A 23,943-nucleotide genomic window follows, 5' to 3' on the forward strand; every position below is an offset into this window, starting at 1 on the left:
AGATTTAGACAAACACCGCCCACCCAGCTCTGGAGCCTCCCCACTTGCGCCGCCACTCACAGTTCCCCCAGTTCCCAGGACCGGTGCTAACCATTGATCTTCCCTTCAAATCTAAACTGTATCTTTCCTAGAGAAGATGAAGGCTTGCTTCCTCCCGGATTATTGGAGCTCTGCTCAGCTCGGGAAGGAGGTGCATTAGTGCTCGCCCCTACTGTCTGCTTGGGCTTCAACTCAACCCGCACCGCACAGCCAAGCACTTCAAAAGTTAGCGAAAACAAACGGGAAAAGTATTCTTCCCAGGCAATTAACCGTTTCAAACTATTTTCGAACCGGCATCTGAGCTTGAAATGGAAAGATAAACCTGAAAAGGGAACTGAAGAAGTTTGGAAGGCCTATATTTACCGAAGTGAATGGGAGTTCTCAGCGAACCAAGAGAAGAGCTAGTGCCTTGCAAAAAGGTGTTAATGATTATATGAAAATACGCCAGTCCTTGCCTCCTTAGGTGGATGTTCTTGAAAGCACAAAGGATTGCTAGAGTTATTTTTATATTGAGAGCTTAATACCTGTGGGCGCGATTCTAAGCAAATTGCTTGCATCAACCCGTCTAATGTTCAAAACTACCCTATTGCTTATTTTGCCGTTAACAAATGAAAATGCGGCAATAAAGACTGACCCCAAATTCCAAATCAGTGTCAGAGGCAAGACTAAAACCCAGATGTATCTGATTTATTTAGGCTAACAAAACATTTTAATGCCCAAATTAACTAGGTCCAAACAATCTAGTGTCTTTTGCTTATAAAAGACATTATTATTGTTATTGTTATTATTATTATTAAAATCTTTTGGTACAAAATATTGTTAGATTCCCAGAAATTTCAGGTGATGTTACCTTCAAAATAAGAACAATTGGATGAAGAGAGAAGGGGATAGGAAACTGAAAGAAGTAATCTGAGAAACATAATTCAACTGAACCACTTAAAATAAGTAATATTATATTCCTATGTATCGCTGATTTGACTTGGCCATTGAATAATAGTATTAACTACATATGACTACATGAACAAATATAGGAGCTATCAAAGGCCACCTGGTATTAAGAGTTTTTTAGATCAACATTCAATTTTTCATTTTTATTTTGGAATTTATGCTAAGAATTTCTATCAGATAACAAGTTACAAAGGAGGAAACAGAAGGCTGGTGGGTTTATTAAACAGTTATCAATTCTCAGTATATTTCCTTTGACCAAGTTATTTTTACTTTCTTTCTTTATGGGCTATTTTCACACAAAATGATAAGACTTATAGTACTAAGCTAGGAAATGGATTGCCTGGGGTCAATACTTTTAGAGCTGATAGAACTTTCCCCATGTTTCAAATCTGGGCAGACTTTCTCACTTTCCCTGAGGACTTACATGATCTGATTTCAAAAGTTTTCCAATATTCCACTATTAGGGTGAATTTGGTTTCAAGCAATAATTGTTTCAAAGGACAGGACCATGATATTACGCAGGTGATGAGAAGATCAGAACTCTTGTCGCATTTAGCAAGCAAATGCTTGGGTTTATTTTCAGTCCTATATGGCAAAATCATCCCTGGACTCATGAGTATGGGTCTCATGCTTTGCAAAAAACTTTTAATAAAACTCCTCCTTTGAATAAAACTGCAAGTAGCATAAGAATCTGGCAGAGTAGGTCCTCAATAAATGATAGTGTCTTTATCACCTAATTGTTTATGCTTATAATCCACATATTTTCCCCCACTCAGGCTTTCTTTTACAACTCCGAACATTTTCTGGTAAGCTGACACTAAAAACCTATAATTCCCAGCATAAATTTTCTCTACAAGAAATCTGCCGATCACCATCAATAAAAATCAAGCCTGCCCCCCCACACACACTGATGCCTCCTGCTGTGACGCTTCAGAAAAAGTTCCAGGGAACCACCCATGGACTGAAAAGTGTTTGTTCTTAACAAGAAGACTTGCAAAGCATTCAAGATTCAACAAAGAAAATGCATATATACTTAAATGAGTTAAATCATCAGGATCCTATCCAGACCCTTTGGTGACCTACCAGAATCTTTGAAGGAGCCTCCTAAAAAATTGATACCAACCTGGATTGACTTAATTGAGGACCTGATCCTCCACTTTTAAGAGTGTAATCTTCTCCAGAGTATATCTACGCAGGAGAGATTCTGCTTTCCAATTTTATTCCACAAAATTATATAATTTATATCCTTCTATTAACTAGCATTAATTGTTTAAAAATAACAAATACAGTCATTGTTTCCAACTTTGCTGTTCTAGTTATGGGCCTCCCAGTGACATAGAAGAATGTTTTCTCTTCTGTAAAATGGAATCAAATGCTGACAGAACAAGACTATTGGAAGAAGCACATGGGGTTAGGGAGTAGGTACGTAAATCAAGTATATCAGCCCTTCCAACAAAATAGCTCCTCCCTTACTATCTGTTGAATGATGGATCATAAAAAGCACTAAGCAAGTTTCCTTTTTTGCCTCCCAAGGAAAACTCTGTCAAGATGAAACACACAAGAAATAAAGAGTGATCCTACAGTTCCACAATTCTTTTTGACAAAGGGTTGTGCGGTTGGTTGTGATTTTTGTTTGGGTTTTTTGTTTTGTTTTGTTTTGTTTTTGTTTTTTGTTGTTGTTTCCTTGAAGGTCCTTAACTTCCTTCAGTAAGCATGAAAACACTTAGCATGATTAACAATGGTTTCAGAAACCAATTATCTGCCTGCTACCTGGGAACCTGTGAAGTACGCATATATAAAATGGTATATTTCCCTATTACAACATTAACATTTACTCTATGAACAGTCAAGATACTCACGTGTCCTACAACTTATTTTATTGTGAAGACTCCTGGAAAACTGTTTTCAAATTAAACTACTTCTAAAACTGCTATTTGAACAAAATTTCATTTGTATCTTTATTTTTCTTAAAGATTGCACAAACTGGAAACAAGACCAAAATTCTGTATTCACTGTACATCATTCATTATAAAACAGCATATACATTTGTACTCTACCAAGTAGGATATTTTCTTTAAATTTATATATTGCGTGCTTTTAGATTCATGCTTTAGCTATTTTACATTTATCATTATTCTCTCATAAATAATTGTAACTTGACCAATTTGTACACCTGCTACTACTGTATATTCACTGCGGCAAAGTGTAAGTCTTTGACATGAGAACAAATGAAACGGAAACAAGCATATAGATGCCACAACTACTGAATTGTGATTACTGCCTTGTCTAGGCAGTGAAATGCTAATGTAAAATTCACACAAGCGTCGTTTCAAAAGGCACAATTTCTCCACAGAACAGTACAATTTAAAAATACGTGGCAGTTAAAATCAGCGCCCTTGAGGACGCTGTAAGGTTGGTATTAATGTGTCCCTAAACCCCAAAGCTGACCGCAGGACAGTTTTGTGAAGTGGGGAAGGGTGGGGCTATCCAAGGAATCCAGAGGCCTGGGGACAGGGAGACCTACTATCCGCGGACTGGCCAGGCGGCTGAATTTCTTTAACCATCTCTGAACTTTTGTTGAGTTTCTGCTCCCGAACTGGGACCTCTCCCCATTCCAATCTGTCACCCTCCCCAAAATAATGGCTTCGTCAGTCAAGTCCCTCTTCTGACCAACAGGATTTCCCCTCCTCCTAGAACAGAACCTCTGCTCCAAGTCCTACTCTATCCACGCCCCCCGCCCCTTCCTGGAAAGGCTCATTACGAGTCGCGCTCCAAGCCGCCCCCGGCTTCGGGGTCGCTCTGGTCGTCAGTGAAGCATACGTCCACATCACTGTCGTCGCTCTTGGGATCCCCAGGCTCCAGGGGATAGCCCGGCTCGGCGCCCGGGCCATCGGCTGCCTTGGCGAGCAGAGTCTGGCCGGGGTGGCGGGACTTGACGTGTCGCTCCAGGTCCCGTCGTCGCACGAGCACCTTGCCGCAGAACTCGCAGCGGTAGGGCGTGTTGCCTTCGGCGTGCAGTCGGATGTGCTTGTTGAGATTGCTGGGGTCGCCAAAAGGCCGCAGGCATACTTTGCACTTGAGTGGCTTGTAGCCCGTGTGCGTCCGCATGTGAATCTTGAGCCCGTATTTGCGCGAGTACAGCTTGCCGCAGTAGAGGCACAGGTGGCCCGTCTTGGGCTTACCCGCGCCACCGCCACTGCTGCCACTGCTGCCACCGCCTCCGGCCGTCACGACGGCCGGCGGCAGCGTTCCTGAATCCAAGCGGCCGCGACCCTTCCCGGCCGCCATCTCGGACAGTTGCTGCGTGTGCATGGCGATCTCTCTGTCGATGCTGGCCAGGGAACCCAACTCCGCGGGGCTCAGGGCAGCTGCGGCTGCTGCCGCCGCAGCCGCAGCCGCCGCAGGCCCGCTTAAGTAGGAGATGGACTCCGGATATTTGAGCAGCCCACCGAAATGCAGTTTGAGCGGATAATAAGCTGCAGCGGCCGGTGAGCCGTAGAGCAATTCCCCATTGTAGACGGTAAAGGCCGGCATGACGGTGGACAGGTGGCTGCACTCGCCACCCGGATAGGGCTTGAGCCCGCCCGCGTCGAGGGGCGGTAGAGCGCAGCGCTCCAGGGGTAGCCCGGGCGCTGGGGGCAGTTGAGCGAAACGCGCTCCCGGCAGCGCAGCGGTAGCGGGCGGGGCACGTTCCACGTGCTTGAAGGCAGAAGCTTCTTCCGGGTGGCCCGGGAGCAGGGGGAAGCCACGCAGGGCACCGGAGCAGGGCAGGCCTGGAGGAGGCGGTGGAGGCGGGTCTCCTGCGAGCAGGCACTTGGGATGGTGGTGGTGTGCGTGGTGGTGATGGTGGTGGCCCGCTCCTCCCGCTGCCGGGTTCTCCCCACTCCCGGGGCGCCCGCCTGCCCGGCCTCCTCCCAGGAGCCTCCCCAAAGCTAGTCCAGCCCCCTGCTTGCCGCCTCCCTCCTCCCGGTAGGGGTCGCCATGCGAGGCAGCGGCCGCCCTGGCCAAACCAGCGGGTTTGAAAGCCGAGCGCACACCTGGGTAGAAGGCCAGGCCGCCGCTACCAGGTGGGGAACCCCCCACAATGCCTAGGAAGTGACCGTGTGCTCGGGCTGTCGCGCTCATGTCCAGGGCACGGTCCGACTGCTCTTTGCCCTTCTTGGGAAGTCCCCATTTGCCCGGGGGTGGCGAAGTGGCTGAAAGCACCGAGGAGGCCTCGCGCTTGATGCTTTCCCGCGCCCCACAGGCCTGGGGAGTCTGCGCGGCCTGTGATTGGGACCGTAAAGTGCCTGCCTGAGCCGGCACGGCGAAGTCAGCCGCACTGGGTTTCGGGGAGAGGTCGAGGCCATCCGCCGGTGCAGCGCCTTGGCGAGCTGCGTGCTCGTGGTGGAGGAAGGCGCGGGCCCCAGCTCCACTGAGCACGCAGTGGAAACGCAGGTGTGCCTTAAGGCTGTTAGGGTATCTAAACGTCCTCCAGCAGTACCAGCAAATGTAGCGTTCCTCCCCTGGGCAAAAAAGAAGGGATAAGCGACCTTGTGAGAGAGGAACAAACCAGAGAGAAAGAAGGAAAGCGACAAGGCATTCCAGGCAAAGCCCAGGTTTTGATCAGCTGTGTGGGAGGAGTAGTAGTATACTTGGGGTTTGGTGAATGAGTTCGGTAGCCCCATTATTTCAAGGGCCCCGGAAAAAAAAAAAACCCAAATGGTCAACCTTTGTCACCTTCTCCATCATCTAGTACTCCTCAGAGGATAACTAACAGAGGTGACCTGAGCCTTTCCAATGAAGATTTCCTCCAGGCCTTCCTAGCAAATCTTCCTTGGAAGGGCAGTGCTCAGGCAGGCTGGCAGGGGAAGAGCAGAGAGCAGCTGTTGCTTTAAATCAAGTGTTGAGGCTGTGCTGTGCCTGGGCCCATCTGTTGGCGTTTGCAGAATAGGTGGCGTATGTCAAGGAGTTTGGATACACTGAACAAAGGCCAATCTAATAGTCGTGAGCGCCTCATTACCAGGCGAGACAATATCCTGTATGTATGGGCCATATGTAATCATTCCTTTTCATAGAACAATGTCTTTTGTGTCCACTACCCACCCTTTTTACCCCCTCCCAGCCTTAAACACTTTGCCTGAGGTTTTCCTGGAGCGTGACCAACTGAAGGACCACATGGGGACTATGATTTGCCATTCTTCAAAATTATTTGTATCTTAATTTCTTCTTTAACCCCATTTAATTTGATGGGAGAAAAAAATTCTATGTCCTGATATTCTAGAAAGGATGATCATATTCTAAGAAGGATGATGTTGCATTGTCAGTTGTCCCACCTGGTAATTAATTCCTAAGTAACTGAACAAATACTAGCTTAGTAAAGTCCCTGAAGAAGATATTTATGTTTTGTTACATAAATAGGAGTGAAATGGTTATATTTTGCTTTTTATTATAATTATTCAGTCATATTAATTGACTGAATTAATAAACCATACAAATTAATGGGTTTCACTGTGACGTTTCCATTCATGCACATATTGTGCTTTTACTCAGCTTTTGATGAGTGCAAAATTCTCTGCCAGGCACTGTGTACATACCTGGTGTCAATTTTTTTATTTTATATTATTAGTATTATTTTTTAATTTTGGCAGGACCTGTGACCACAATCAAGAGATACATGTATGAAACAGATTCTTATCAGATAGTAGAAATTAATTTCCACTCAAGAAGGTCATGTTATTTCTGAACACATAAAAGTGATTTGCAATTAAGTTTAAAGTATTATTGATTGATAATACTGAAGGGTAGGTTGTCTGTGAGAAAGAAGTTGAGTCACAAGGAAGTATCCAAAGTATACGTCAGTCTCTCAAAATCTAATAGAAAAATTAAATTCTCCCTCTTTATATACAAGCAGCTCAAACTTTTAAAACATTACTACAGAAATAACAATAAAAAATTTCTAGGGGTTGGGGTTATGGCTCAGCGGTAGCGCACTTTCCTGGCATGTGTGAGGCACTGGGTTCTATTCTCAGCACCACATATAAATAAATAAAAAATAAAGGTCTACCAACAACTTAAATTTTTTTAAAAAATCTAGATCTCCTTTTTCTTCATGTATATTAACTTTTATCTTTGCATAAAAGAATTAGTCCCCCTAGATAAGATGGAAGTTCAAATGAGAAGTAGTTTATTCTAACATAGGCTAAGGGAAAGCAGGAAGAAAAAAAGGGGTGAGGAAGATGAGACCCTATCCTAATTGTTTTTAGAAGACTTAGAAAAAAAACCATTTCAATATTCCATTTACCTTGTATTAGGCATCTATGTAAAATAAATCTTGGCGAGGTGGATAATCTCCTGGGTTTTCTTGGCAAGTATATTGATTTAATATCAATCTCCAAAGTTCAAAACCTCTTTCTCATCCCTCTTTTTAAAGAGAGTTTTCAGAGTTCACCCTAGAATGACTTGGCCAATGCAAAGCCAAGTAAACTTTGCTCTTAAAACAAAGGGGCTATAATATTCTTAATCTTATTATGAACATGAAACCTGCTGAAATTGGCCAGCATTGGAAAAATAGAAGTCATCCCTAAGTATTTCTTCCTCTTTCCAAATTTTAAGGAAAATGTGTTTTCTGATTCAATACTCCTTTTCAGCTTATCCTAATTGACATCTTACACAGACTCTAAAATCCAACTCATGACCAGTGTATCAAACACACTTCATAAATAAACACAGAATTCATAAGTAACTCTAAAGAGGTCAAGCTCCAAGCTGGGAATGTTAAGTTCATAATGACCACACCTTCCCCAAAAGAAAAATTGTGTCATTTTTTATGTTATCTGATGTTTATAAAACTCCATTGGGTTAAATAAAACATGAAGGCCACTATTCAAACAAGTTGCTTTTGTACTATTTGGAAGAGCCTAAAGAAGAGTGTTCTGTGTATAAAAGCCAGTAACCCTCCTAATTGTTCTATAGTGGCAAATTTGAGAGTTCTGTACTGTAGGGCTCTTATGTTTCTCTTTTGCTGAAAGAAGTTGACAAAAGAATTTGATAATGTGGTGCAAGGAACAAATTACATTAGGATAATTTTTATGAATATATTTCATGTAAATCTATTCACAAAATAAATGGAATTAATTTACAGAGGAAAGAGATACTTTGAAGTGAAATAAACTTCATTCTGTCTTATTCATAAAGTATTTCTCACATTTTTATTAATTTATTTGCATGTACTTCTAAAGGAATGAGATTGAGCAGAATCTCAGGGGATTATGTTAAAATATTTCACAACAGTCATTATATTGACCCTAAATAAAAAATAGATCTTTAGGAGCAATTACAGATAGACTAAAATAACTGACAAGAGGGAGGAGGGGGGGGGAAAGCAAGCTTGGAAGATTTATGTATGAAAAGGGAATCTCAAGACCTCAAATATTTTAGCACCTCCCAGTCTTCTTTCCCCAGGAAGTATTCTTCAGTGTTCTAAGGAAGGTTTAAGAATGTTTTTCTCTTTAGTTACTGCACCTTAATTTGCATAAATCCGCTCTTGGCTTTGGAAGAGATCAAATAAATCTGAGAAGAAAACTGGGATGCATCCCAGATTCAGTTTAAGAAGGGAGGGGGAAATGAATAAATACGATTTAAACCGAATGGCCTTAGTACCTGCCAACTGACCAGTTGTGAATACCGTAAAGCTTCTAAATTGCTGTAAGAATATATTGCTCTCCTGGAAAACCAGTGAAAAGATGCCCTTCCACCTTGTAAAAAGCATTCCAGGTTTTCAGGTTTGAGCTATGCTCTCTGGAACTCATGATGTAATTACTGTAACAATATTTTAAGACCTCTTGATTGAATCTTAATTGAGTAAATAAATTGTGGCTTTGGATATGTAGTGGGAAAGGATGACCCTATGAAGTTCACTGAGTATTTTCCTTGCCATGATGAGCCAGATTATGTCCTTGTTGTTACCTTTTACTGTTGATTTTAAGAAGATAATGATGAGGTCTCCTCTCTGCCTAAGCAAGGGCAGGGAGTGTAAACTCAGTTTACACAGAAAGAAAAGCCCTTCAAGTATGGGGAACTAAAGAGGGCTGGAGTTTGACCCACCCCCATGAGCCCTGGAGGCCTTCTTAGAGGTCATACCTTTCTCGTCGTGTGTTGGAGTCGCTGTTGTAGGGATGTCGAACCACTGAGCCAAGGAGTTGGAATACCACACGGTCAGCTCTTCCCCTGGCTGGACATCTCGAAGTGCTCGGTAGAAGATCTGGGATGCAAGGAATAGAAAAGTTCGGTCATTTCCTGGGTAAGAGGGTAAAATAAAACTGAGAAGAAAGGTTCAAATCCTAACTCTGAGGCTGTGTAACCCTGGAGAAGCTACTGAATCTCTCTGAACCTCACTTCCTTCATCCTTCAAAAGGAAAAACAATACGATAACATTGACTTTATGGAGATGGATATCTTAACAAGACCTACAGCTACAGTGCTTTGCTCTTTATATTGTTGACTATCATAGGAACAATTAGATAAATAGAATTTGGCAAGGGTGAGGGGAGCCCGTAGTAGTACCTGTCCTCCGGGTAAGTCTGCAATAGCTTCCAGAGTCTGTTCCTGGGAATTCCTGGCTGCCCGGATTAACCCTATCCACTCCAGAGGGGAGCCCCCCGACTCGTCCACCAGCTCCCCTCTCACCATGCGCACCTGCAACACAAGCAGTGGTCATTCTCCCAGGCGCCACGGACAGACCCACAACCCAGAAGAAAAGTTTATGCTCCACCCCACCCGATTCAGGAAGATGTGTTCTCTGGTCAGAAGAGACATGGGCTGCTGGGAGGAGGTTAATTCCTAAGAGTTCTAGACTGAAGGATGGAGAAAGGCTGGCTAGTAAAAACCCCCAACGCCACCCCCCAACACACACACACACACACACACACACACACACACATCTTGGCAACACAGGGTGGGATAAGGACATTCTTCCTGAGCCCCTGGGTTCATCTTGCACCAAGACATGCTCCATCTCTCCCACTTGCTGTTCAGAGAGCATCACTAACACTAGAATGGCAACCTTCATAAGACTATCCCAGGATGCCGAGCATTCCCTACTCTCTTCCCCATCTCTCACGCCTCCTAGTTTTCGCTGACAGCAACCTAGGTGCAAGCAAGACCTGCAGTGAAATTCTAGGAACAAAGCACAAGCAGAAAAATCTTGCCTGTAGCTAGCGGGTCATTTAAAAGCAATTAAATTGCGTTTAAAGAGGAAGGTGTGGTATGCGTCAAACTCGGGTTTAGACTGAGTTGAGGGCAAGACGGTTGATTGTGCTAGGAGCAAGATACGGTCAGGTTAGCTGGACATCGGAGATACTTCTTATATGAAAACTGTAGGCAGCGGCGAAAGTCAAGGTCCTTCCTTCTCCGCCAGACTAAGGCTTTCATTTCCTGAATGCTGTTTTGCCAACCTTTGGCCGCTAGGAAGCCCCCCAGGGTAGGCGAGAGCCTTTAAATTTCCTCTCTGGTCAGGGATCATGACACTGTTTGGGAGTCAGAGCTAGCGGTTTGACCCTGGCGCCTCTGGGTTGGGACCTTGTACTCTCAGAGCCCGGCAGTAGGCAAGGAGACAAGGTGTCCGATGCGGGTAGAAGCCCCATCTTTCAGAGCCTGCGTCAGAACCACCACCTGGCTCACCCTCTCTCCATTTACCCCAAACCCACAAGTAAATCTGAGAAAAGAAAAATCTGGGGAGTTTCCAGGGATTGAGAGCCTCCCAGTGATTTTTTTCAGAGGAAATGGAATTAAATTAAGACAAATGTAAGTCTCAAATTATCATACAGAAGGGAAGAAAAGTCCTAGACACCCTATGCCCCCAGAGGAAGTGTACATTAGCAGAAAGAGGGAAGGATCCGAGTCGGGTTATGGTGGGGGCGGCTGGTCCAAAACCTAACTGAAGACACTCCAGAGCTTTGGGGAACCCAAACCTAGTGATCCCACCACGTACATCCTGGTGCACCGTACCCGGGATTGCACCCTCTCAGGCATGCTCTCTCCCCTCAGCCCGGCCCACGTCCAGCTCTCAGGGAGACTTGCTAGGAATAATCGTAATCTCCTTCCACTTGGCAAGATTAGTAGGTAAAAAAATCAATCCCCCGTTCCGCCACTTCCCTTCCCTACCCCTTTTCTGAGTCAGGGCAAAGGTGGGGCGAGTGACAGGGGGCAAAGGTCGGAATGGCCAATACCTTTTTCTTGGGCCCGGGTTCCCTGCGATCTGACAGGTACTTGCCCAGCTTGAAGGTGCCAGGGACCGGCCCGAGGCGCAAGCCGGCGGGGATGCAGCAGTCTGCACTCACGCTGGTGGCCGGGGCGCGGACGGTTCCATGCATTGTTGCCACCGCCGCCAGGCAGGCGCTGGGGCGCGCCGGGTCCTCTTCAGGGCGCAAGTGACAGAGCCAGATCCGCGTGCTAGCCAGGGAGCCGCGCCCCGACGTGCGTCCTCCGCCTGCGGAGTGACGCGGACGGGCATGCACTGCGCCTTTTCAATCCGGGCGGGCGCCTTTTGGCACCGTGAGCGCAAGGGCGCGGAGTTTGGTGAGAGAGTTGCGCTGCGAAGCAGCTGCAGAGTCCCACCCGAGAGGGTCACATGGAGTGGTTCCCTCAGCCCCCTGCATAATCGAGGCCTCTGAATGGCTAGCACACAATGGTCCAGGCGACCTTCCCATTCCTAAAAATCCAATTTGTCAAGGGCGAAGAAAAGGCGCTGGTGAATCAAAGGTCCGGCGGGACCATTAATCCTCAGCATGGGGTATTGTCCCAGAGACAGTTACGATATTTTAAGTGACAAATCCACTGTATAATTTCTCCATAAATTTTACTTCCTTTTATTGTTCACCGACAAACCAGTTTTGGGAAATAAGTGACTACTTTAAGTCTACTTGGCTGATTCCTTTGAGCCTTGGTCTACTTCAAAGATTTTTAATTCTCTCCCTTTGGCTTTATTGTAAAGGAGATTAAACAAAGAGATGGGGACTGTTTGGAGGACTTGTTAACTTCTATTGATTTCTGGCGTGTGCCATACAGAAATTAGGCAGGTACTTGATGGGAAAACACCAGAAAATACCTACACTTTTTAAATAACGACCATATTACCATTTCAGGGGATTGGGTTCAAGCCAGTCATCTATTTAGAACAGCTTTAATTGTTCCCTCTGCCCCGTTACACCCCGAAATATGAAACCTCCAGTCCAACTTGAGAAGGCCAGGTCATCTGTGCAGCACTGTTCTTGGGCGCACTTGGGGCCCGCACTTTCTCTGCAGAACGGCAAGCCTTTTGAGTCAAGCCTTATGATCCCCTACGGTGGACAGAGCTCCAGGATTGAAGATGCGGGCCAGAGTATTAAACACGTCACCCCCACATGCCAACTCCTATAAATTCAAACACTGTTTTTGCTTTTAAGTTTAAAACTGGAACAAAGTCTTTGGACTAGCATCCCTAGAATGAACAAACTGGATATTACTTTTTAAAAATAAGAGAAAACAAAAAGAACATCATAGCCTTTTAAAGGCCACCGAGGACCGAGGTTCCAGCTTATGGACCAAACCTGCCTATGCAGGGTTTGTCAACTAACAGGGCAGGTACTTCCGAGTTAAACCCAAATGCTCCCCCTTTTCTTTTAAGGAAGATGTCTGTTTGTGCGTGGACATTGTTCATCACATATTTTTGACAATTCTCCTGGCATCTGCTGCTCACTACTAGTCCCAGGCGTCTTCCCCCAAATCCTACTCAAGCAGCAGTTGACCCCACGCAATTCCGGGAGAGACGCGAGTAATACTGGATTTCCTGTAGGATATCGGAAGACTAATCAACTGTATAAAGGGGCAGAGGAGTACCCACACTTAGTAGCACCCACACTAGTGTCTTCACGTGGATTTGACCAAGGAAAGTGCAATTTTCTGACCGCGAGCAAGCAGGACTAATTGGTTAACAAGGAGGGCAAGACACAGCGTGGCAAGCCACCTGTAACTATGCAGTTTGTCAGAGGAAGTTCAATGCAGCTCTCCTGGTTGGAAACCTGTGTTTCCATAATGGCAAGGTGAGAAGACTCAGAATCATTCTGTCCTCGGTCACTCTAGACTTCCGGAAACCTGCAGTGAATTGCTTTATAGCCTCACTCTCCTGATCTGTAAAATGGGAATGTTGGATGCAAACAGATCCTTGGCTTCTTCTATGCTGTTCACCTCAGTTTGTGACAGCCAGTAATTATGTTACTGAAAAATCCAAAAGTTTGCATTGATGAGAGAATCCAGACCTGGTCAAATTTAAGCATCTCCAGACAAACACACGGAGAGACACAGAGTCAACTCCAGGATCTAGGTAGAATGGCTGCTGAGACAGGGAAGAGCAGCTTCCCTGGTCTGAGTGGCCACACTGCTATTGCTCTTCTGACCATACAACCACACCTTGCTCAGTGCCACTAAGTTTTCCTCTTAACTCTCCAATGGCCCCTCTACAGGAGAAGGATACCCTGGAGAGAGAAGAGGGAGCCTTTGATCTGGCGGCCTATGAATGGCAAAAGCCGGGGGAGGGGAGGCGGAGAGGAAGCCTCTGGAAGTGTCGAGGGCAATAAATTTAAGCCATGAACATGTCCCTCTAACCTCTGGCCTGGCGACTCCGGGATGACACCCAGTTTAAATTACCAGCACTGCGAGCGGGAAGGGGCGAGCTCGGAGCCTGGGTTCGGTGCGCCTCCCTAGCCCTCCTTAATGAGTGAAAAAGCGTGAACGACACGCGAACAATTTTATCAATAGGACCATGTAAAGGCCGACTGTGAGGAAAGTTATTTATTAATATAGCCAATTGTGACTGGTTCCCAGCTCCACGAGAAGAAAAGAGACTGCGCCAGAGGCATTCACACCAGCTCGCCGAGTTTTATTCTGTCCTGTGGCTCAGAGTTGAAGTTCCCCAAGTGAAATAAATTGTCCACAAAGGAGGAAAGGAACACATTTTCTTTTATTTTTCCTCCCCTAAAAAGCAAGGGTGAAACCAATCTAATGTGCCCAGTGGAGCAAGATGGGCCGTGAAAGGCTGGGTGTTAAAAGTAAAAGCGGGCTGTGCAGCAAATGGGATGGAAAATTAAATGAAATTAAATAGCTTGAACGGCCGTATTGTCCCTTATTAAAAAGACACATTAATTACATGGTCTCAGTCTTATTCAAAGACAATGTTGAGACTCAATCAAAACATTCCACTCGGCTTTTTTATCGACTTTTTAAATGGGCATCCAGAGGCCCTGTTAAAGCGAAATCCCTCCTACACCGAGGTGCGGGGGAGTCTGGTTTTGGGGCGGTCCTGCGGGCTGCCCACTGCAGAACCGCGCGAGCACGGCTTCGAGCCCCCAGTAACAGGTTGCCCCTCATGAGCTGTGGATGATGTGCAGTAGTCGCTGGCTGGAGATGCAGACGGCGGGGAGCTAAATCCAACCACCACGCTGCTTTCAGAACCTGCTGCGTTAGGGAGCAGTCCCCGCCTGAGAGTAGTCGCTTCCCAAGACGGAGTTAGAATGCTGAGGGCGCCGAGCACGTGTGACCAGACTGGGCTCCGCCTAGAGAAAAGAGCCTCCAAGGGAGTTCGGGGCTGAGACGAGCCATTCCTTTCAGAACAGCATTCTCTGGGGGCTGCAGGTCTCCGCAACGAGAAGGCCTTGGGCTTGGGGTTCCCGGAGGGGAAGGTGGCTGTCCCCCCCCTTAAAGCTCTGGGCCTTGGGGACGGGGTTGTTGGGTCACCAAACAACAGTCCGCCCACGTCGCGGGGGCCTTAAGTCCAGAATCCGGGATAGAGGAGGAGGCTCAGAATCAGCTACTGTAGTCAAGGCCTAAGGGGAGACAGGGACTTGGAGATCTGGAGTTCAGTAGCAGAGTTGGGGGCTGAGGTGGCCTGGGACGCGCCCCCCGAGGGTGTCAGCAGCGGCCGGGCCGCAGGTCAGTGCCGACCAGCTGCGCTGCCCCCGAGGCGCGGGTGGGACATTAAGGCTGGGTCTGAATAGGGCGGTGGCGACGGACTCTGGGAACGCCACCAGATGACACGCCGGCGACCGGGCTATTTTCCCCCTTAATTGCGTGGCCGGTGGATGTGCGGCGGTCGGGAGGCTCCAAACTCGCAGCCCAGGACGCAGCCGGGACACCACTGGTGGGTTTTGTGGTGCCTTTTTTGTTGTTTTTTTTTTTTTTAAAGTCCTCCATTGGAAACGGCTCAATAAAAGTATTCAGAGTCCCTCTCAAGTTGCCTTTTAACCGAGAGTTCCCCAACTTATTTCTTGGTTCTTTCGGTTGACATGGTGCAAAGAAAAGTCAGCGAGCATGTTGCTGAATTGCAATGTCTCGGGGCACCTCCACATTCAGCGCTTCTCTGCCGGCCTCTGCCGAATGAGCCCGCACTCAATTCGATTTTCCTTGCTGTTGGGCACATTTAGGAGCGCCTCTATTTGTGAAGTTCATTTCTAGGCAAATGTATTCAAGAGCTGATGGGAATGAATAGGACCGTGTGTCAGCCGCCCCTAATTGGGATTAAAGCACTTAGGAGCATATGCAGAGAGTGACAGAAATTCTCAGGTTGCATTGTGTTCAGACTTCCACCCGCTTGGACACTCCTCCTCCAAGGGAGATTTATAAAGATGGCAGGGAGAAACTGAGGAAAGAAAAGTGAAACGGAAAGAACCGGGCTAATGGCTCCCGATGGGGCTATGGTTCAGCAAGTGGAGGTGACAGCTTCTGAGAAAAGATGCTGGGGATAATTGAACGCGGGCGGGGGAGCAGGTCTGAACTCTTTAATCAGAAAGGCGGGGAGTTAAAAGGCGAAATAAAGATGTTCTTGAGATTCCCAGACCTTCCCCCCCCCCTTTTCTTTTTCCTTTCCCTTGAAAATCTGGGCTTTATTTCTTTGCTCCCACCCTCACCCCCAAAGAATATACCCTTTATTAAAATAATAACACAATTTGTTACTTGAAATGGGGGAGGGAAGTTGCATAAGAAACGTTAAGTATCTGCTGTATGTTAAAAAATAACTTTACATTCATGGAAATCAATGAAAATATTTCCTGATGTGTGTATGTGTGTGATATGCACTTTATGTGAAACACAATCATAATGATAAGTATTTATAGACATTCAGGTTGGGCATGTAGATATATAGAGTGCCTGTAAATCTCCACCCAGAACTGGGTCTCTGGGCTGAAGTGACACATTCTCTTTTTAAAGGCTGAAAAATTAACATGAAACTAAGGCTGAAACAGTTGTCTAAGCAGATATCAGTGACAGCCTTTTTTTTTTTTTTTTAAGCTCCTGAGGAGCAGAGAAGCCAGAAAGAACAGGTGAACACTGAATGAAAGAAAGTAGAAGAGAGCAGATACTTCCAAAATTATCTGAATTTCCTCATTGGTTTTCTAGTTTGTTTAAATAAAATAAAAACATGAATTCTTTGGACAAATGGGAGACTCTGGGTGTCTGAGCAGAGAGTAGGAGAGAGACTTCTTGTATCCTTTTGGCATCATTTTGGATTTGGTATGTTAAGAATATATTTTCAATCAAAATTTATTTGTGAGATTTTTTTTGATTAACATGCATAATGGCAAGGGGAAAAGAGGAAAAGGAAGGTGACGTGAAGATTTGGGAAAGGGATAATATCCAGTAACTTCTATAATAAATTCCTGCTCAAGGTCAGGCTCCCAAACTCACTCTGGGGATCCCTATTGACCACAGAATCCAGAATCCCCAATTCCTGCTTTAGCTGTGGTGGAAAAGCTGTGTTCTCCAATCACAAATTCTGGGAAAGGAGGATGACTATGTGACAAAAGGACAAGAGAGATCTTAGTGGTGATTCATGAGTGGAACATTTTCTCTCTCTTTCTCTCCACCTTGTAATTAAAAATAATAAATAATTAAAAAAAAAAATAAACCTTGAACATTTGTGTTTGAGAGACAGGGCGTTTCCTTCCACAACTAAGAACCAAATTCAGGTGCAAAGCTAAAAATCTCTTTTATGGGGGGAGGGGCACAGGGGAATTGAACTCAGGGGCACTTGGCCACTGAGCCACATCCCCAGCTCTATTTTATATTTTATTTAGAGACAGGGTTTCACTGAGTTGCTTAATGCCTACCTTTTGCTGAGGCTGGCTTTGAACTCAAGATCTTCCTGTCTCAGTCTCCCGGGCCACTGGGATTACAGGTGTGCACCTGACCTTAGTGTCACTGCTAAGTATCTGTTTGTCTGATGCAATGCTTGTGTTATTTGTACCCATATTTAACTTCCCAAAATCATGTTGAAATTTTATATATCCTTCATTTTAAAGTAGTGACTCACATTCAGATAACCTTTCAAACACATACATAATCCTGACATGAAACTTTTAATTCACATTTAAACTTTTTTTCTTTTTAAAATCACTTTGTTGAAATACAAATTCCCATGGCATATGTTTGAGGTATACAATTCAATGTTTTTTAAAAGTATATTCACAGGGATGTAAAAACATCACCATAATTTATTTTAGAGTGCTTTCATACCTCCTCCCAGAAAAAAAAGCCCATACCCATTAGCTATCATTCTCCATTTGTCCCCAATTTCCCCAGTACTAGGCAACCACCAGTATACTTTCTATCTCCAAAGATTTGCTTATTCTGGACATTTCCATATAAATAGAATCATACAATATGTGATATCTTGTGACTGGATAATATCACTTAGCCTAAAGTTCTCAGGATTTGTCTTAGTCCTTTTTATGTTGCTGTAACAGAATACCAGAGAGTGGGTGATTTATAAAGAAAAGATGTCCATTAGGACTTACAATTCTGAAGTTTGGGAAGATTAATATTGGGGCTGGTGAGATCCTTCTTGCTCATGGGAACTGTCTCATGGGGATAAGACAAGCTTGCTAGACTGGGGGATGCCCCCCTAGCTCTTAATAAAAGTCATTAATGGTATCATAGAAGTCCTACCCACATGACCTCATCTAATCCTAATTACCTCCAAAGGCCCTATCTCCAAATGCTACCATCATGTGACTTTGGGGACAAAGTCTCTAATACATAAAATTTAGGGGATACATTCAATCTATAGCAGGGTTCATTCATGTTGTAACATGCATTAGAACATTATTCTTCTTATGAATAAATAATATCCCCTTTTGTAGATATATCACATTTTATTCATCCATTTATCTGTTCATAGGCCTTTGGGTTGTTTCCACTTCTTTGCTATTATGAATGTTACTGCTTTGATCACTTGTATCCAAGAATTTGTGTGTGTTTTTATTTCTTTTGGATGGATACCTAGGAGTAGAATTGCTGAGCCATATTATAATTCTTTGATTAATTTTTGGAAAAACTGTCAAACTGTTTTCCAAAGTGGCTATACTATTTTATATTCCTACCAACAGTGTATGAGGGTTACAGTTTCTAAGCATCCTAACCAAAACTTCTTATTATGTCTTTTTTGTTATAGCCATTCTAATAGGAATGAAGGGCTATCTCATTGTATCTTTCATTTGCATTTCCTTAATGATTAAATGACTAATGCTCAAGCAATTTTTTTTTGCTTAAGTTTTAATGTGGGTGACATGTCTTTTAATTACTGAGCAATACATCTTTTATAGCTATTTATTTATTTATTCTGTTTTTTTTCAGTACTGGAAATTTAACCATGAATTCTTTCTTCTTGTTATTTTTTTATTTATATATGACAGTGGAATGCATTACAATTCATATTACACATATAGAGCACAATTTTTCATATCTCCAGTTGTATACAAAGTATATTCACACCAATTCATGTCTTTGGATACATGTACTTTGGATAATGAAGTCCATCACATTTCCACCATCATTTGTAACCCAATATTTACCACTGAACTACATCCCCAGATTTCTATTGTGTTTTTGAGACAGGGCGTCACTAAGTTTCTGAGGCTTGCCTCAAATTTGCAACCCTCCTACCTCACCTTCCTGAGAAGCTGGCATTATAGGCATGTTCCAGCATGGCCAGCTCTATCTATGTCTATATATCTATCTCTTATCTATATATATATTTTTTTTTCAATTGCCCAACACAAAACAGGTTCTTAGATTTAACCATCATAACAAAACAACACTGTTATGGTTTGGATGTGAGGTGTCTCCCAAAAGCTCACATGTGGGACAATACAAGAAGGTTTGGAGAAGAAATGATTAGTTTCTTCTTGGTTATAGCCTTAGTCTAACCAGTGAATTAATTAATCCCTGAAGTAATTAACTTGTGACAGGAGGCAGATGAGGTGTGGCAGTAGGAAGTCGCTTGTTGGGGGTGTGGCTATGAGTTATATATTTTGTATCTGAAGAGTGGACCCTCTCTCTGCGTTCAGATCATGATGTGAGCTGCTCCCCGCACCCAATACTCTCACACCATGATGTTCAGCCTCACCTGGAGCCCTGAGGAATGGAACCAACCTTCCATGGACTAAGACCTCTGAATCTGTGAGCCTTCAAATAAACTTTTCCGGGCTGGGGATGTGGCTCAAGCAGTAGCGCACTCGCCTGGCATGTGTGCGGCCCGGGTTCGATCCTCAGCACCACATACCAACAAAGATGTTGTGTCCGCCGAGAACTAAAAAAAATAAATGTTAAAAAATTCTAAAAAAAAAAAAAATAAAAAAAAAAAAATAAACTTTTCCTCCTCTGCAATTGTTCTGGTCAGTTCTTTTAGTCACAGCAGTGAAAAAGCTGACTAAAACAAATACTATGAGGTAGATTTTATTATCTGTCTTTTACCAGTGAGAAAAATTCAGAAAGGCTTGCTCAGGGTCATATGGTAAATAATTGAGACAGAATCCCTCCCACATCCTTTTGAGTTTAAAGATCAGTGCATTTACATCTGACCACATTTAATCAACATAACGTTTTCTCTTCTCTTTGAGAATCATTATGTTATCACAGGACGTTCTAATGGTTGCGCGGGCTCTAGACTCAGGCTACCTGAATTCAAATCCTGCTTTTTATACTTATTTGCCATGTTATCTTGAGCAAGAGTAGCCTTTCTTTGCTTCAGTTTCTCCATTTGTAAAATGTAAGAAATCAAAAGACCTACTTCACATGTGCTTACTATGACACTTAGAATATAGGAAGTTAGTTATTAATATTCTTTTTTTAAAGAGAGAGAATTTTTTAATATTTTTTTTTTAGTTTTTGGTGGATACAACATCTTTACTTTTTTATTTTTATATGGTGCTGAGGATCGAACCCAGTGCCCCGAGCATGCCAGGCAAGGGCGTTACCGCTTGAGCCACATCCCCAGCCATTATTAATATTCTTATGTGACACATATGCATATCATTTCCTGAGTCCTGTGATAAAGTAATGTTATTAGGCTGGGAATTATCCATGATAAAGTGAATGGAGAAGGACATTCTGAAACAGATCCACTTGGTCAGCCACACAAGATATATGCAGGCATATCCCAGGGTAACAGAACTGGAGAAAGAATTTGAGAATGCAAATATTATCTTTCTGAAAAAAAAAATAGTGAAGTAATGGATCCAATCAATGATCATTGATGGTGGCTAGCATCACAAAAAAGTCAGATAACTACATACTATATGCCTCCAAATAGGGGTATACCACAACTGCCTGTGAAACAATCTTGCCTAGACAAGCAAGCAAACATACAGAACAAAATCAAACCTGAATCTGATTGTTCTGACAACAATTAACAGGACATATGTACTTGGTACAAAAATCCATGGATTCAATCAGTAAGAACAAAACAAAATTTAAAAACAGATTATAGGATCCTCTACTGGACAAATGATCTGTTTTTATTTTTAACAAATATGTTGCAAAGTGTAGGGGAAGGAAAAGAAAAGAGAACCAATGGATTTAGAGAGTCTTAAAACTTTCAATGGTTTTTGAATGCGTACTCAGATTCTATAGCAAATGTTACCTCAAAAAGTAGACCCCTGGGGCTGGGGATGTGGCTCAAGCGGTAGCGCGCTCGCCTGGCATGCGTGCGGCCAGGGTTCGATCCTCAGCACCACATACAAACAAAGATGTTGTGTCTGCCAAAAACTAAAAAATAAAATATTAAAAAAAAAAAAAAAAAAGTAGACCCCTGTGTGTGAACGTGATTTAATGATCTGTTTGTAGCACAGGGAATATTACAGTGTTGACAGTGAATGATTCTCAAGACTAGGCCATCATAATTCTTCCTTGATATCTCTAGAACATTAATTAGATATTTAATAATATTAGAAATTATTGTTAATTTTAAAAGAGTAATTGTAGCATGATTTTTTTTAGATCCTTGGTACATTTCCGTCCCTTTCTAATTTTTATTTTGAAACAGGGTCTTGCTAAGTTTCTGAGGCTGTCCTCAAACTTGCAATCCTCCTGCCTCAGCCTTCCAAGTCATGGGATTTCAAGCATGCTCCACCATGCTTGGCTTAAATCCTTATTTCTCAGAGATAACATGCTGAAATATTTACAGAGGAAATGTGATATCTGAGATTTGCTCCAAATAATTCAAAGGTGGAAGAGCAGTGTGTACATGTATAGGTTAAAATTTTAAACCTCAGCACATCAACATCTTGGGCTTGATAATTCTTTGTTGCAAGTGCTATTATGTCATTTTTTAAATATTTAGCAGTATCCCTGACTCTGTCTACTAGATGCCAGTTGCTTCCCTCCCCCATTGTAATACAAGACATTCTTAAATGTCCCTAGAGGAAAAAGTCACCCAATATGTACCCCAATGTACATGAAATATAGTTGACCAGAAATTGATAATTGTCTAATTGGAGTAATGAGTACATAAGGATTCATTATACTATTCTCTCTACATTTGTATGTGTTGAGACTTCTCCAAAATAAAACGCCATTTAAAAGTAAAAATTTAAAAACAACAGCCAATAGAGGGAAATAGATATGGGGAAGGCAGCAGGTGTGTGTATATGTTGCCAATATTCCACTGAAGTCTGAGAGTAAAACAAAACAGGTTGTCAGGCAAGGTGACTCTGTAATCCTAGCAACTTGGGAGGCTGAGGGTGAAAGAGTTCAAGACCAGCTTGGGCTATACAACAAGACCTGTCTCAAACAAAACAAAAACAATCAAATACAACAAAAGATTCTTTACTTTTGTGATCTTTTAGGAATCTACAGCAGGGATGAGCCCAGAAAGAATGAGCCAAAAACAGTTACAGAATCTACAATCCACACAGATGTCTGATTACTCCCAGCATACCTCTACCACATGTTGTCTAAAGTTTTCACAATAGAAACTGCTAATTCTGTAGCATTGCACAAAACTCTTTAGTTGGAATAGGAATGGCCAATTACTGTCTGTACTTGTATCAATCATAAATGGCCTAAATTGATTTTATTTGTTCATTTCTTTAATCCATAAAGTTTTTCGGCATTTATCATTGATCTTTGTGCCTTGTACTTATGTTTGCAAGGCAGGGCGAATGGGGAAGTCTTCTGCATTATCAATGAGTTAGGGATACTTTGCTTCAGACTTGATGTTCCAAGATATGCCTGCATCAGAGTGTTCTTAGATGCTGTTAAGGATTGAATTATGTCCCCAGAAATCTATATGTTGAAGTCCTAACCATCAGTGCCTCAGACTGATCTTGTTTGGAAATAGGGTCTTTACAGAGGTAGTCAAATTAAAATGAAGTTTATTAGAGTAGGCCCTAACACAATAAGACTGATATCTTCATAAGAAGAGGAAATTTGGGCACAGACTGCTGGAGGGAGAATATGATATTAACATGAAGTCATTAATCTACATACATACCAAGGAGAGAGGTCTGATACAGATCCTTCCCTCACAGCCTTCAAGAGGAACCAACCCTGCCGGCCACCTTGATTTTAGACTTCTAGCTCCAAAACTATGAGACAATAAATTTGTGTTTTTTAAAGCTTCCAGTTTGTGGTGCTTTGTTGTGGTAGCTCTAGCCAACCAATATAAGCACAAACATTAGAAACTCTCCATGAATGAATGGTTGAGGTAGAAAGAAAAAAAGATATGAATTGATTTTGATTCTATACAAATGCCAGAAATGCTTAAAGACTACTCCCCAAGGGGGCTGGGGATGTGGCTCAAGCGGTAGCGCACTTGCCTGGCATGCGTGCGGCCTGGGTTCCATCCTCAGCACCACATACAAATAAAGATGTTGTGTCTGCTGAAAACTAAAAAATAAGTATTAAAAAAAAAAGACTACTCTCCAAGGAAAACTGCCCAAATCAAGCCACATGATGGTCCACTGGCTATGCCATGACCACTGCATAAGACATAGACCTTACAAATTATACTGCTGACTCTGAGCATGGATCTCTGCCATTGGTGCCTCAGGAACTTGCTATCTCGGTTGCTACCACCACAACAATGGGTCCACACAAGTACATGCATTTTTTTACATTACTTACTTCCAGGTCAAAGCAGTGTCTCTGACTCTGCTTACTAGATGCCAGTTTCACCCTTTCCCCATAGTGGCACAAGATGTTCCTATCTGTCTTTAGGATATTGTACCTGACTTAGAGTCTAGGCCACACTACTATGTCTTAGATGCAAAAAGAAGACTGAGAAAATAAGCTTCTGGCTTAGAAATAGGAAAAGAATGGAGCCATAGTGGTGTGTGTGTGTGTGTGTGTGTGTATGTGTGTGTATGTGTGTGTGTGTGTGTGTATGTGTGTGTGTGAGAGAGAGAGAGAGAGAGAGAGAGAGAGAGAGAGAATTTCACTACCTTGTTTTAGCACTGCAGTGAAGTCTTCTGTTAGCCTCCCCATTGTCCATTCTCCCCATCTTCTAATATAACTCTGATTATGTCACATTACATTATGGTTACATTATTGTGTAGAACAAAGACTGTGTGTCCCAGCCTCTATGTAGCTAGATATGGCTATCTAAGTTCTGGTCAATGTGATATAAGCAGAAGTATTGTGTGAGACTAAAGGGAAAATTCAGCCTCA

The 23,943-nt window shown here is 43.3% G+C and overlaps 1 protein-coding gene across 1 annotated transcript; it reads right to left on the reverse strand.

Annotated features, from left to right (window-relative positions):
- Nucleotides 1–3,744: 3,744 nt before the first annotated feature.
- Nucleotides 3,745–11,479, reverse strand: Prdm13 (PR/SET domain 13). The gene is given in 5 exon segments (XM_026402513.2): nt 3,745–5,492; nt 9,109–9,229; nt 9,532–9,663; nt 11,196–11,410; nt 11,413–11,479. Coding segments are annotated over 5 exon segments (2,283 nt in total).
- Nucleotides 11,480–23,943: the final 12,464 nt, after the last annotated feature.

This window comes from Urocitellus parryii, chromosome 8 (assembly GCF_045843805.1).
Source record: "Urocitellus parryii isolate mUroPar1 chromosome 8, mUroPar1.hap1, whole genome shotgun sequence".
Lineage (NCBI taxonomy): Eukaryota > Metazoa > Chordata > Mammalia > Rodentia > Sciuridae > Urocitellus > Urocitellus parryii.